General features: G+C 35.9%; 1 protein-coding gene across 1 annotated transcript; it reads left to right on the top strand.

Moving 5' to 3' along the window:
- Positions 1–3,933: 3,933 nt before the first annotated feature.
- On the top strand, positions 3,934–4,878 carry LOC308431094 (olfactory receptor 8G18-like; the record flags this gene model as incomplete). Its single annotated transcript, XM_080930445.1, has 1 exon — positions 3,934–4,878. One exon carries the CDS (start codon positions 3,934–3,936, stop codon positions 4,876–4,878), a length of 945 nt encoding a protein of 314 aa, XP_080786571.1.
- Positions 4,879–16,900: the final 12,022 nt, after the last annotated feature.

Here is a 16,900-nt window from a genome sequence, read left to right as displayed (position 1 = left end):
TGACAATAAGCACTACTTGCCATCAGCACAAGTGCTTGCATTTAGTGGCTGCATATGGGCTGTATCACCAGGTGAGATAGTCTCTGGATAGTCTTTTCTCCAATCCATGTTCTTCTATTTGTCTCTTTATTTTTTCACATGAGTGTTTCCTTTTCCTTCTAAGAAGGACTGAGACATCCACCTGGCTCTCTCTCTTTGAGCTTCATAAGTTCTATAAATTGTTTCTTGGGTACTCTGAGATTTTGGGGCTAGTTTCATCTTTTAAGTAAGTACATATCATGAGTGTTCATTTGTGACTGCGTTACCTCACTCAGGATGATAGTTTCAAGTTTCATCAATTTTCCTAGGAATTTATGAACTCATTGTTTTGAACAGCTGAGTAGTACTCCATTGTGTATATGTACCACATATCCTGTACCCATTCCTCTGTTGGAGGACATCTGGCTTTTTCTGGCTCCTGGCTATTACAAATAAGGCTGCTATGAACATGGTGGAGCATGTGTCCTAGTTAGATGTTGGAGCTTCTTTTGGGTATATGCTCAGGAGTGGTATATCTGGGTTCTCAGGTAGTACTATTTCCAGTTTTCTGAGGAACTACCAGACTGAGTTCAAGAGTGGTTGTACCAGCTTACAACCCAATAAATAGTAAAGGAGTGTTCCCTTTCTCCACATCCTAGCAAGCATCTGCTGTCACCTCAGTTTTTGATCTTAGCCATTCTAATTAGTGTGAGGTGGAATCTTAGGGTTGATTTGATTTGTATTTCCTTGATTACTAGGGATGTTGAGCATTTCTTAAGGTGCTTCACAGCCATTTGATATTCCTCAGATGAGAATTCTTGAGTTCTTTGTATATGTGTGTGTGTGTGTGTGTGTGTGTGTGTGTGTGTGTGTGTGTGTGTGTGTGTATTGGATACTAGCCCTCTACCATATGTAGTCTTGGTAAAGATCTTTACCCAATCTCTTGATTGCCATTTTGTCCTTTTGACAGTGATCTTTGCCTTACACAAGCCTTGCAATTTCATGAGGTCCCATTTGTTAATTCTTAATCTTAGAGCATAAGGCATTGGTGTTCTTTTCAGGAAAATTTCTCTTGTGCCGATGTCTTCTAAGCTCTTCTGAACTTTCTGTTCTATTAGTTTCAGTGTACCTGGTTTTATGTGGATGTCTTTGACCCACATGCACTTTAGCCTTGTACAAGGAGGTAAGAAAGGATCAATATGCATTCTTCTGTATGCTGACTACCAGTTGAACCAGCACCCTTTGTTGAAGAGACTGTACTTTTTTCCTGATTTTATTTTTAAGATCTTTTGTCAAAGATAAAAATGACTGTAGATGTGTGGGTTCAATTCTGGGTCTTCAATTCCATTCTGTTGATCTATTTGCCTATGTACCAACACCATGCAGTTTTTAACACAATGGAACTGTCATACAACTTGAGGTTAAGAATGGTGATTTCCCAGAATTTTAATGGGGATTGCATTAAATCTATAGACTGCCTCAGGGAAGACAGCCATTTTGACAATGTTGATCCTTCTAATTCATGAGCATTAGAGATTTTTCCATCTTCTGAGGTTTTTTTGTTTTTTTGTTTTTTTGTTTTTGTTTTGTTTTTTTTTTTTTTTTTGGTTTGGTTTTTGGTTTGGTTTTTGGTTTGGTTTCTTTTTTTTCTTTTTCTTTTTCTTTTTCTTTGTTTTTCAGGTACTTGAAGTTCTTGCCATACAGATTCTTTACTTGCTTGGTTAGGGTCATACCAAGGTATTTTCTATTCTTTGTGGCTATTGTGAAGGGTGTCAATTCTCTAGTAATATCATATTATCTACAAAATGGAAAGGAAGAAGTAAAAATATCACTATTTGTAGATAATATGATATTATACTTAAGTCACCCAAATAATTCCACAAGAGAATTTCTACATATGATAAACAACTTTAGCAAAGTCTCTGGATATAAAATTAACTCAAACAAATCACCAGCTTTTATCTACTCAAAGGATAAACAGGCAGAGAAAGACATTAGAGAATTGGCACCATTCACAATGCTGGATCTTGTATACATATCCAGTCTGATAGTCGGTGTCTTTTTATTGTAGAATTAAGTCCATTGAAGTTAAGAGATATTAAGAAATAGTAATTATTTATCCTGAATTTTTTGGTGTTAGAGATAAAATTATGTTTGTGTGCCTTTTTTTTTTTCTTTTGTGTTTGTTGAAAGATTATTTTCTTGCTTTTTCTAGAGTGAAGTTTCCCTCTTTATGGTAAAGTTTTCCATCTATTATTCTTTGTAGGGCTGGACTTGTACACAGATATTTTGTAAATTTACTTTGTCCTGTAATATCTTGATTCTCCTTCTATGGTAATTGAGAGTTTTGCTGGATATGGTAACCTGGGATGGCAGTTGTGATCTCTTGGGTCAGTATGACATCAGTCCAGGATCTTCCAAATTACATAGTTTCTGTTGAAAAGTCTGGTATAATTCTGATTGGTATGCCTTTTTATGTTAGCTGTCCTTTTGTCTTTACTTCTTCTAGTATTCTTTATTTGTTTTGAACATTTGTTGTTTTGACTATTATGTGTCAGGAAGAATTTCTTTTCAGGTCCAATTTATCTGGGGTTCTGTAGTCTTCTGGTATGTGTGTGGCTATCTCTTTCTTTAGCTTAGGAAAGTTTTCTTCTATAATTTTATTGAAGATACTTACTTGGCCTTTTAGTTGGGAGTCTTCACTCTCTTCTACACCTATTATCCTTAGGTTTGCTCTTCTCGTTGTTTCTTGGATGTTTTAGCTTAGGAGGTTTTTGATTTTTGCACTTTCTCTGCTTGTTGTGTCAATGATATCTATGGTGTCTTCTGCTCCTGAGATCTTCTCTTCTATCTTTTGCATTCTGTGATGCTTATGGCTACGTCTCCTGATGTTGTTCTTAGGTTTCCCAATTTCAGGTTTGTCTCCTTTTGTGATTTCTACATTGTTCCTATTTCTTATTTCAATACTTTTATGTTTTAATGATTAAACCCTAATTCAGTTAGAAAATTCCTTTGTGTGCACAATCAATAATTGATTTTCAATTCAATAGGATAGAGGATAATAGCTATCTTTCCCCCTAATTAATGTACTCTGCATTGCAAGTCTTAGTTCACAAAATATAAATGAAAAAGAAAGAACTGAGTTAAGTCTGTTTCCCTAATTTTAAAATGTACAAATAGCAAATTTTTTTATTTGAAATAAACTTAATAAAACCTAACAGCACAAAATCATATTGCAGGTTTTCTAAGTAATAAGATGTGAGTAATATTTATACTTTATACTGAATTAACCAGAGTAAACATTGTGTTACTGGGATCATACACTAGACTCATGATGCTGCAAAGATTAACTTCTGGTCACATGATACTACTAGGATTAAGTATGTTGCTACTAGGATTAAATAATGGGCACATGGTTAGATTTCTTAATGCAAAACATGCTTAAGATGTAAATCAATTTTCACAGTTTATTATATTAAAACTTTATTATATTAAGAATTAGAAAAAAGGAAATGTCTACAATCAAGAACCCTGGATATCCCTCAGGGATAATAAATTTTGGATAACCATTCACAGTTTTTTAGGGAAAGCTTTCTTTCTCATCATACTCTTTTAATTTTGCTCACCACTACACAGTCTAAATATTAATTTTGAGATCTTGCTAGGCTATAATGAAAATTTTAAAAATTAAATTCAATGATAGTTTTAATGTGAAGTGCAATTTTAACTTCTAAGTATATCTTTAAAATAATAATAAGAGATGCATTTTATTTATCTAAAATTATCCAGTTAAAATAATCACATAAATAAATATTGTACTAAATCATAAATAATTCATATAGGTTTGTTGCATGCATGGAAAATAATAAATTCCCTCTAATTGGTTTATGATTGTTTTATTCCTTCAGGATCAGAATGGATAACATGGCAACAGGAAACCACTGCACAGTGACACAGTTCTTCCTGGCCGGCCTCTCAGAGAATCCAGAACTCCAACTGACCCTTTTCATCCTTTTTATAGGAATCTATATGATTACTGTGGCAGGGAACCTGGGCATGATCACACTGATTGGGCTCAGTTCCAACCTCCATACACCCATGTACTATTTCCTCAGCAGTCTGTCCTTCATTGACTTCTGTCAATCTACAGTTGTTACTCCTAAAATGCTGGTGAGCTTTGTGACAGAGAAGAACATTATCTCCTACCCTGGATGCTTGATTCAGCTCTACTTTGCTATAATTTTTGGAACTGCAGAGTGCTACACATTAGCTGCAATGGCGTATGACCGTTATGTTGCCATCTGTAACCCCCTGCTTTACAATGTAACCATGTCTTATCAGATTTACTGTTCTCTGATTTCAGCGGTATATATTTTTGCTGTGTTCTGTGCATCAGTGAACATAGGCTTCATGTTTAGGATTCAGTTTTGCAAATTAGATGTGATCAACCACTATTTCTGTGATCTTCTTCCCATCTTGAAACTTGCATATTCTAATACCTATATCAATGAAATGTTGATTCTATCTTTTGGTACACTAAACATCTGTGTCCCAATGCTGACTGTTATTACTTCCTACATCTTCATAATTGTCAGCATCCTGCGTATTCACTCCACTGAAGGCAGGTACAAAGCCTTTAGTACATGCAGTTCCCACATGTCTGCTGTTGCTATCTTCTATGGTTCAGTTGCATTCATGTACTTACAGCCATCATCAGTCAGCTCCATGGACCAAGGGAAAGTGTCATCTGTATTTTATACTACTGTTGTCCCCATGCTAAACCCCTTGATCTACAGTCTAAGGAATAAGGATGTCATTGTTGCACTGAAGAAAGTATTTGAAAGAAAAAAACATATGTAGCAGAAATTGTGTGAGAATTGTTTATTTGACCCAGTATTTAAAACACATGAACTCGAATGATATTATTTATTTTATTCTACTGTATATTCTCATTACTCTTTTGCTAGAAACTTTTGATAATTTTTAGTATTACAAATTTTAACTTTAAATTTCAAGCACAAAATATCTCACATGCTTCTCAGAATCAGCAATGTAAGCAAATAGTAAGGAAGACATGAATTCTTATGCCCAAAGTTGTCACATTGATACTTCATACTTTATTGTTCTCTATCTGTCTTTCTGTCTGTCTGTTTATCTATAAAATTTAATAAATATTATTTTAAAAATAACAATCAATTTTAATTACAACAAACTGATTTTGGATTTTTTATTCATTTTATTTTACTCTTGAGAATATTTTTTTTAATGTAAGGGCTGTAACTACATCAATTTCCTTATTAAACTTAGATCTTCACCTTTAATCTCATTGATGTCTCTCAAATTAATGTCCGCTTTTTCATTCATTTTATATTCCCATTGAAAGTCTGATTCTGTTCTCAATAATCATTAATTTTTCTATTTCTCTATCAAGGAATGAAGTTTTTGTGATTTTCCTTTTTTATCATGGTATGTCATGTGGTATCATTTCTGATTTCTTCTTAGCAAACTATATTTTTGAGGTTTACAATGCTTGTTTTCTTTCATGTTTAGAAATGAACATACCTACCAATGCTTCTTTGCACACTGGTTATTAGAATATTCTTTTATTCTCTTCCAAAATTTTCCATAAGCTTTACACAGAAGGTTGTATTGTAGATGAATGAATTGTGGCTGCTACCTCAACATCAGTTGTTCCCTCTATTTCAACAGTTGCAGAGTTCTGCAATCTCTCTTATCTGCTGTAAAAAGAATTATATTTCTGTGAATGACACAATAAATACTAGGTATGCAGTTAGAGATTATACCTGTTTCTGTAGTTGTCACTGTTTTTATACCTCAACAACACGCCTCATACTTTTATTAAATTTCCATTTTAATAACTAGCTAGAATTCTAGTACTTGATTACAGTCTATAACTGAAAATCACAGAATAAATTGAATGAAATGTTATAATCAAGATATGATTATTTTGACTTTGTAGGGGACAAATTATAGTCATTCTGAAATAAATATAATATAAACTAAATATTTTGTGTGTGCTTCGGAACTTGAATATATATGTACTTCTTAATAAGGTCAAAGGTTTGTGAATATATCATTTTCATCATATTATTTAGTGATATGAAGTATAAATTTATCAAAATGATAAGTAATAGCAGAAAATACTCTATATATGTAAAAATAAAAGACTATTAAAACGTATTTGGAGAAGTAAACATGTTCAATTGATATCAGTGGTTATAATAACCAAAAAGAAAGAATTTAAATTTTTAAATTTTTTCATTAAATTTTTTAGATATTCTCTGTATTTACATTTGAAATGTTATTCCCTTTCCCAACCCCACTCCCATCTTCCTCCCCTTCCACTTGTTTTCAGGAAGGCCATAGGTCTCTCAGTGTATGCTCAATGGTTGGTGTTTTAGTCATGGGATTTGTGGAGGGTTTGGTTGGTTGATAATATTTTTCTTTCCAAGAGGTTACAACCCCTTTTAGTTCCCCCAGCCCTTTCTTTAGCATCTTCATTGTGGTCATCATTCTCAGTCCAAAGTTTAATTGCAAACATGCTCATCTGTATCTGTATGATTCCTGCAGAGACCCTGAAGAGGCATCTTTATCTGGTTCCTGCCAGTAAGTACTTCTTGAATTAGCAACAGTGCTTGGATTTGGTGGCTGTATGGGGAGGATATCCAGGCGAGGCAGCTTCAGAATGATCTTTTCTTCAATCCCTATTCCTCTATTTAACCTTATATTTCCTCCTGTGATTGTTTTATTCTTCCTTCTAAGAACTGAGACATTCCCATTTTGGCCTTCCTTCGTTTTGGGCTTCATAAGGTCTGTGAATTATTTTTTGGGTGTTCAGAGTATTCATTTGTCGATTCTTGCTCTTACAGCATAATTTATTGTTATTTCGTTCAGGAAATTTTCTTCTTTGACTATGTGTTCTAATCTCTTCCCCACTTTCTCTTAATTTTTGTGTAGTGACATACAAATAAATGACTCGAAAGTAAGAGGAATGTTTAAAAAAAGACAAGAAATAACATAAAATTTGTGAAAAACTATTATAGAAGACAATAGTTAAGGAAGATTTTTAGGAACTCAATATAAGATGGAAGTTATTGCATAGGGTCTAATACAAATCTTGAGAAACTGTGTTGATTTGTTTTTTGTGAAATATATAGGTTTCATCTTGTGAGGTAGGCATTAAGTTAAAAAAGAAGTGGTTGGATTTCCCTAATTGACATGCCATTATTTTACCAGTGCACACATCAGTTTTTCTAGTTGTTATTGTGTCTAACATGGCTCACAACTTGTTAAGGTGTGGAGGAAAACATAGGAGGTGTATAAATCCAAACTACCCCTATTAATGAGCTAGAGAAAGAACTGAAGGAGCTGAAAGTGTTTGTAACCTCAGGGGAAGAATAATCTTATCAATGAAACAAACCCTCTACAACTTCCATTTACTAAAACATCAACCACTGAGCACATGTGGAGAGACTCACGGCTCCAGTTGCATATCTAGTAGAGGGTAGCGTTGTCTGGCATCAGTGGGACAAAACATCTTTGGTCTAGTAGAGACATGTTTTCCCAGTGTAGGAGAAATACAAGGCACTGAGGTGGAGAGGGTCATTGGGAGATGGAGCACCTTCATGAAAACAAGTGGAGGAGGAGGTAGGATAGAAACCTTGCCAGCATCTGCTGTCATCAGAGTTTTTGAACTTAGCCATTCTGAGTAGTGTAAGGTGGAATCTCAGAGTTGTTTTGATTTATTTCCCTGATGACTAGGGATGTTGAGCATTTCTTTAGGTACTTCTCAGTCATTTGATATTTGTCAGTTGAAAATTCTTTATTTAGCTCTGTACACTATTTTTTATAAGACTGTTTAATTTTCTGGAGTCTAACTTCTTGAGTTCCTTGTATATATTAGATATTAGACCTCTATCAGATTCTGTAGGATTGGTAAAGATTCTGTCCCAGTCTGTTTGCTGACGTTTTGTTTTCTTGACAATGCCCTTAGCCTTTCAGAAAATTTTCATAAGGTCCCATTTATTGATTTTTGATCTTTCAGCATAGGCCATTGGTGTTCTGTTCAGAAAAATTTCTTCTGTGCCTATGTGTTCTAAGCTTTTCACCACATTCTCTACTAATAGTTTCAGTGTGCCTGGTTTTATATGAAGAAATTTGATCCACTTGCATTTGAGCTTTGTACAAGGAGATAAGAGAGAATTAATTTGCATTTTTCAGCATGCTGACTGCTAGTTGAAACAAACCATTTGTTGAAGAGACTGTCCTTTTCTACTGAAAGTTTTTAGCTCTTTTGTCAAAGATCAAGTGACCTTTGGTATAAGGGTTAATTTCTGTGTCTTCAGTTCTGTTCCATTGATCTACCTTCCTAGCTCTGCACCAAATCATGCAGCATTAACAAAATTGTTTTGTAATATAGCTTGAGGCCAGGAATGGTGATTCCCACAGAAGTTTTCTTGTTGTTGAGAACAGATTTTTCTATCCTAGGTTTTATGTTCCAGATTAATTTGCAAATTACTCTTGTCAACTCTATGAAGGAATGAGTTGGAATTTGGATGGGGATTGCATTGAATCTGTAGATTTCTTTCTGTAAGATGGCCATTTTTACAATGTTGATCATTTCTATCCCTGAGCATGGGAGATATTTCTATCTTCTGAGATCGTCTTCAATTTTCTTCTTCAGAGATTTAAAGTTCTTTACAAACAGATTTTCCCTTATTTAGTTAGGGTCACATCAAGGTATTTCATATTGTTTTTAACTATTGTGAAGGTTAGCTGTACTCTATTTCCTTTCTAGGCATGTTTATCCTTTTACCTTTTAGTAGAGGAAGGCTACTGATTTGTTTGAGTTAATTTTACATCCAGCCATTTTGCTGAAGTTCTTTATTAGCTGTAAAATTTTTCTGGTGGAACTTTTGGGGTCACTCAAGTATTTTTTAATGTCATCTGCAAATAGTGATATTTTTACTTCTTCTTTTCTTTATTTGTATCCCTTTGACTTCCCTTTGTTATCTAATTGCTCTGGCCAAGACTTCAAGTACTATTTTGAATAGGTAGGAGGAGAGTAGACTAGCCTTGTCTAGTCCCTGATTTTAGTGGGATTGCTTCAAATTTCTTACTATTTAGGTTTATGTTGGTTACTTGTTTGCTGTACATTACTTTTACTGTGTTTACGTATGGGCCTTGGATTCCTGCATTTCAAAGACTTTTAATATGAAGGGGTGTTGAATTTTGTCAAATGCTTTCTTAGCATCTATTGAGATGATCATGTAGTTTTTTTTTCCCTTTGAGGTTTTTTATATGATGGATTACTTTGAAGAATTTCCATATATTGAACCATCCCTGCATGCCAGGGATGCAGCCTACTTGATTATGGTAAATGATCAGTTTGATGTGTTCCTGGATTCAAATTACAAGAATTTTATTGAGCATTTTTGTATCAATGTTCATGAGGGAAATTGTTCTGCAGTTCTCTTTCTTTGTAGGGTCTTTGTGTTATTTCGGTATGATAGTAATTGTGGCTCCGCAGAATGAGTTGAGTAGTGTGGAATACTTTGGAGAATTCTGGTATTAGGTCTTCTAGAATTCTGCACTGAGCCCTTCTGGTTTTGGGCCTTTTTTTCAGTTTTGGAGGGTTTTGATTAATGCTTCTATTTCTTTATGTGTTATAGGTCTGTCTTGACGTTTATGTGATCTTGATTTAACTTTGGTATTTGGTATCTGTCTAGAAATTTTTTAAATTTTCTACAGATTTTCCAGTTTTGTTGACTATAGGCTTTTGTAGTAGGATCTGGTGATTTATTGAATTTCCTCAGTTTCTGTTGTTATGTCTCCTCTTTCATTTCTGATATTGTTAATTTGGATGTCCCCTCTCTGCTGTCCTTTTAGTCTGCCTAAGGGTTTATCAATATTTCAAATTTTCTTAAAGAACCAGCTCTTGTTTTTGTTGATTCTTTTTATGGTTCTTTTTGTTTCTACTTGGTTGATTTCTGCTTTGAATTTGATTATTTCCAGCTATTTCTCTTGGGTGTATCTGCTTCTTCTTGTTCTAGAGCTTTCAGGTGTGCTCTCAAGTTGCTAGTGTTGCTCTCTCCAATTTCTTTTTGAAGGCACTCAGAGTTATGAGTTTTCCTCTTAGTACTGCTTTCATTGCATCCCATAGATTTTGGTATGTTGTGCTTTTATTTTCCTTAAATTGTAAAAAACTCCTTAATGCCTTTCTTTGTTTCTTTCTTGACCATGTTATTGTTTAATTGTGCATTGTTCAGCTTTTGTGTGTATGTTGGCTTTTTTTGTTGTCTTTGTTGTTAATAATGACCAGCATTAGTCCATGGTGATCTGATAGGATGCATGGAAGTATTTTGATCTTCTTGTATCTGTTGAGGCCTCTTTTGTGACTGACTATATGGTCAGTTTCGCATAAGGTTCTGTGAGGTGCTGAGAAGAAGGTATATTCTATTGTTTTAGGATGAAATGTTTTGTAGATATTTGTTAGTTTCAATTGGTACATAACCTCTACTAGTTTTGCTGTGTCTCTGTTCAGTTTCTGCTTCCATGATCTGTTCCTAATGAGAGTGTTTTGTTGAATTCTCCCACTCTTATTGTGCGTAGTAAAATATATGCTTTGAGCTTTAGTAGGGTTTCTTTTATGAATATGAATGTCCTTGTATTTGGAACATAAGGGCTCCGGACTGAGAGTTCATCTTGATAGATTTTTTTCCGTTGGTGAGTAAAAGTGTCCAGCCTTATTTTTTGATAACTCTTGGTTAAAAATCTATTTTATTCCATATTAGAATATCTACTCTAGCTGTTTCTTGGGACCATTTGCTTAGAAGTTTTTCTTTTGTTGTTGTTGTTGTTGATTTGTTTTGTTTTGTTTTTTTCTAGTATTTTACTATGAGGCAATGTCTGTTTTTGTCTCTGAGATGAGTTTCCTGCATGTAGTAAAATACTGGATTCTGTTTACATATCCAGTCTGATAGTCTATGTTTTTTTTTATTGGGCATTGAGTTCATTGCTATTAAGAAATATTAACAAATAGTGATTGTAGTTTCCTGTTATTTTAGTTGTTAACTTTAGACTTGTGTGCTTTTCTTCCTTTAGTTTACTTGCATGATTATTTATTTATTCATTTTGCCTTTTTTTTTTTTTTTTTTTTTTTTTTTTTTTTTTTTTGGTGTGTGTGTACTTTCCTTCCTTATGTTGGATTTTTCCATTCATTTGAGAAATTTTGGCCTTCCCTCACTGAACATCAGGTGGGCCTGGGCAAATCCTGAGTCCTGTTGGTAGAGACCTGGCCCTCACTTAGACCTGGAAAGGACCCTTTTCCAGGGAACAACATGTTCTCTGTGGCCTGAGAACTCCCAGTGTGATCTCCCAGCTCCCGTGCCTCAAGCTTACCCTTGTTTTAAGTGGAAAAATGCCTGTGCAGCTTTTCTGCGAGCTCAGGCTTCTGGGATCATATCCTCAGACCTGATGACAGAGACGCAGTCCTTTCTCAGTACAGCTTTGTAAATCAAATTCTTTATGGCTCACATATGTACTTGCTTCAGAGATATGTTAAAACTAATAACTGATATGCCACACTGACAGATGTAAAAGATTTAGACTTGAGTATAATTGCTCAGGATACACAGACAAGTGACATAATGTGTGAATGACTGATTTTCAGAGTTAATTCAATCATGTTGATTTAAAATTATCTTGTGCCTCCAGGAACAGCAGAGATCTAGGGACACAGGTCTGGTGAGACTGTGCTACAAGTAGCCAGGGCAGTGAGAGGTCTGGGCTGAGCACATGGAAATCACACTGCCCCCATTGGTTCAGGGGAGCAGGAACTCTGACATAGGAACTGGATTTCCACCCAGAGGCCCCTTGCATGCAGAACAAATGCTCAGGCCATCTGCCACCAGGAACAGCAGAGATCCAGGGACATAAGCCTTGTGAGACTGTCCTGCAAGGAGCCAGGGTGCAGAGAGGTCAGGGCTGAGCTCCCAGAAAGCAAACCAACCCAAATTGGTTCAGGGGAGCAGGAATTCTGCCTTAGAAACTCAGTTGCGACACGGAGAACTGGTGCATGCAGAACAAACACTCAAGTCATCTGCAATCTGGAACAGTGAAGATCCAGGGACACAGGCCTAGTAAAACTGCACTGTGAGCAGCCAGGTTGCAGAGTTATCCACCTGGAAGTCCTGTGTGTGCCGAACAGAGACTCAGACCTTCTGCCACCAGGAGCAGGTGAGATCCAGGGACACAGGCCAGGTACACAGGAGAGACGGGAACCAATCACTGACAACAACACCACATATAATCCCAGACAATAACATGTCAAGAGGAAAAAGAAAGAACTTACCCAAGGGAAGCCAAGACAACCTGGCAACACCAGAACCTAACTCTCTCATCACAGCAAACAGCAGAATGTGAAACACTCCAGAAAAAGAAGACTCAGACCTGAAATCATACTTCAAGATGATGATAGAGATCCATAAACAAAAAGGGAAGAAAACCATAACAAACTAGAAGCTTTTAAAAAGGAAACAAGAAAAACACTCAAAGAAATCAAATAACTAGAGGAAGACAGAACCAAGGAGATGAAGGAATTGAAGAAGGAATATAAAATAGAAATGGAAGCAATAAAGAAAACACTAAAGAGAAAACCATGGAGGTAGAAAACCTAAAAAAAGTAATCAGTAGTCAGTAGTCAGAGATGCAAGATTCTCCAACAGACTAAAAGAGATGAAAGAAAAAATCTCAGTGGCCAAAGACAACATGGAAAAGATAAAAAAACAAAACTAAACAAACAAACAAACAAACAAAAAAACAGTCAGAGAAGATGCAAAAGCCAAAAACCTCCTAACCCAAAATATCCAGGAGATCCAAAACACAATGATAAGACCAAACTTAAGGATAATAGGAATAGAGGAGGGCAAAGAATATCAACTAAGAGGAACAGTAAATATCTTCAACAAAATCGTAGAAGATAACTTCGCTACCTTTAAGAATGAGATGACCATGACCATAAAGGAAGCCTACAGAATTCCAAATAGATTGGACCAGAAAAGAAACTCCTCCCTATACATAATAGTCAAAATTCCAAGTGCCCAAAGCAAAGAAAGAATACTAAAAGCAGTAAGGGAAAAATGTCATGTAACATATAAAGGCAGACCAATCAAAATCACACCGGACTTTTCAACAGAGACTATGAAAGCTAGAAGATCCTGGACAGACATCATGCAGATCCTAGAGAAATACAAGTGTAAGCCCAAAATACCCAGCAAAACTTTCAATCTCCATAGCTGGAGAGATCAAGATATTCTAGGACAAAACTAAATTTACACAATATCTGACCACAAACCCAGCACTATAACAAATTATAGGTGGAAAAACCAATAAATGGAGGGAAATACATCCTAGTAAAAACAAGAAAATCACTAAGCAAGAAAACAAAAAGAAAAAAAGACACACAGGCACAATTCTACCTCTAAAAGCAAAAATAGCAGGAAACAGCAACCACTATTCCTTAATATCTGTTAACATAAATGGACTGAATTCCTCAATAAAAAAGACATAGGATATTCTACTGGATACACAAACTGAATCCAGCATTTTGCTGCATACAAGAAACTCATCTCGGAGAGAAAGACAGACACTAACTCAGAGAAAAAGGTGGGGGAAAAAACTTTCAAGCAAATGACCCCAAGAAGCAAGCTGGAGTCGCCATTCAAATAATGAATAAAGTAGATTTTCAACCAAAAGTTATCAAGAAAAAGTTAAAGAAGGCCACTTTTTATTCATTACAGGGAAAATTTGTCAGGAGGAACTCAATCATTAACATATATGCTTCAAATACAAGAGCACCCATATTCATAAATATACTAAAGCTAAGGAAATACATTGCATCCTACACAATAATAGTGGCAGACCTCAACACTTCACTCACATTAATATACAGATCAAAAAAAAAAAAAAAAAAAAAAACCCAAAAACTGAACCTGGACACAGTGAAACTAGCAGATGTTATGAACCAATTGGAATTAAGTGACATCTCCAGAACATATCATCCTTCATCCAAAGAATACACCTTCTTCTCAGCACCTCACATCACCATCTCTTAAATTGAACAAATAATTGGTCACAAAACAAACCTCAACAAATATAAGAAGATTGAAATACTCCCATGCATCCTATCAGATCACCATGGTCTAAAGCTGGTCTTTAATAACAACAAAGACAACAAAAAGTTTATATACACATGGAAACTCAGCAAGGCTCTATGAAACGATAGCATGGTGAAAGAATTAATAAAGAAAGAAATTAAGGATTTTCGAGAATTTAATGAAAAAAAAAAAAAAAAACCCAAACCTGTGGGATGCAATGAAAGCAGTACTGAGAGGAAAACTTATAGCTCTGAGTGCTTCCAAAAAGAAAATGGAGAGACCATACATTAGCAACTTGACAGCACAGTTGAATGCTCTAGAGCAAAAGGAAGCAGAAATACCCAAGAGAAGTAGACAGCAAGAAATAATCATACACAGAGCAGAAATTGACCAAATAGAAACAAAAAGAAGCATTCAAAGAATTAACAAAACCAAGACATGGTTCTTTGAGGAAATTAACAAGATTGATAAACCTTCAGCCAGACTAAGTAGAGGGCAAAGAGAGAGTATCCAAACTAACAAAATCAGAAATGAAAATGGAGACATAACAACTGAAACTGGTGAAATTCAAGAAATCTTCAGATCCTACTATAAAAGCATATACTCAACAAAGCTGGAAAATCTGGAAGAAGTGGGTGAATTCCTAGAGAGATTCTTGATATTACAGTTAAACCAGGACCAGGTAAACCATCCAAATAATACTATAACACCTAAAGAAATAGTAGAGTCATCATAAGCCTCTCAACCAAAAAAAGCATAGGTCCAGATGTTTTCAGTGTTAAATTCTATCAGACATTTATTGTCAGCATAATACCAATAATCTCCAAACTACTCCACAAAATAGATTCAGATGGAACACTACCTAACTCATTGTATAAGGCCACAATAGCCCATATTCCTAAACCACACAAAGACACTACAAGGAAAGAGAACTTCAGATCAATCTCACTTATGAACACTGAAGCAAAAATACTCAACAAAATCCTTGCAAACCGAATCCAAGAACACATCAAAATGATCATTCACCATGAACAAGTAGGTTTCAGCCTTGGGATGCAGGAAGAGTTTAATATACAGAAATCTGCCCACCTGGACCGGCAGTTCGCAAAGTTTAAGGCCTGGTAAGTAGGAGATTGGAGCAGCCAGGAGGCAGAGAGATTTCTGCTGAGTGCACACGGAAAGCACACCCCTGCCCTGCCTGATCCAGGGACCAGGAACCCAGCATTGGGACCTCTGTTCCCACCCGGTGACTTTTGGGGCTCAGAACAAGGCTCAGCCCATCTGCCACCTGGACCAGCAGTTCACAAAGGTTAAGGCCTGGTGAGTAAGAGATCAGAGCAGGCAGAAGGCAGAGAGATTTCTGCCGAATGCGCACTGAAAGCGCACCACTGCCCTGCCTGATCCAGGGACCAGGAACCCAGCATTGGGATCTCTATACCCCCCGGGAAGCTTTGTGGTGCAGAACAGGGCTCAAATCATCCACCACCTGTACCAATAGAGATACAGGGACACAAAACAGGTACAAGAAAAAGGCAAGAGCATATCACTGACAACAAGATGACAAGAGGAAAGCGAAAGAGCATATCCCAAGGAAACCAAGACATCCTGGCAACACCAGTACCCAGCTCTCCTATCACAGCAAACATTGGAATGCCAAACACTCCAGAAAAAGAAGATGCAGACCTAAAATCATACCTCAAGATGATGATAGAGATCCTTAAACAAGAATGGGAGGAAAAGCAAAAAGAATCAGAAGCTTTTAAAGAAGAAAAAAGAAAAACACTCAAAGAACTCAAAGAACTAGAGGAAAATAGAACCAAAGAGATGAAGGAATGGGAGAAGGAATTTAAAACAGAAATTAACACAATAAAGAAAACACTAAAAGAGATAACCCTAGAGGTAGAACACCTAAAAAAGAAATCAGGAATCACAGATGCAAGCATTTCCAATAGACTACAAGAGATGAAAGAGAGAATCTCCGGGGCCGAAGACAACATTGTAAACATAGACAAAACAGCCAGAGAAGTTGCAAAAACAAAAAGCTCCTAACCCAAAATGTCCAGGAGATCCAGGACACAATGAGAAGACCAAACCTAAGGATAATAGCAATAGAAGAGAGAGAAGAATATCAACTAAGAGGAGCAGTAAATGTCTTCAATAAAATTATAGAAGAAAACTTCCCTACCCTTAAGAATGAGATGACAACGATCATAAAAGAAGCCTTCAGAACTCCAAATAGTATGGACCAGAAAAGAATTTCCTCCCAACACATATTAGTCAAAACACCAATTGCCCAAAGCAAAGAAAGAATATTAAAAGCAGTAAAGAAAAAGGTCAGGTAACATATAAAGGCAGACCAATCAGAATCACATCTGATTTCTCAACAGAGACTATGAAAGCTAGAAGAGCCTGGACAGACATCATGCAGACCCTAAGAGAGCACAAGTAGTAGTCCAAGCTGCTATACCCAGCAAAACTATCAATCACCTTTGACAAAGGAACTGTACACATTCAATGGAAAAAGGACAGCCTATTCAACAAATGGTGCTTTTCCAACAAACACTCAGCATGCAAAAGAATGAAAATAGACCCTTTGTTATATCCTTGTACAAAGCTCAAGTGTAAGTGGATCAAAGATATCCACATTAAACCATTACCCTGAAACTATTAGATGAGAAAGTAGGGAAAACCTTAGAACACATAGT

The sequence above is a fragment of the Micromys minutus genome (assembly GCF_963924665.1).
Source record: "Micromys minutus genome assembly, chromosome: 16".
NCBI lineage: Eukaryota > Metazoa > Chordata > Mammalia > Rodentia > Muridae > Micromys > Micromys minutus.
The sequence above is the reverse complement of the archived record's forward strand: the minus strand, read 5'-3'. Positions and strand labels throughout refer to the sequence as shown.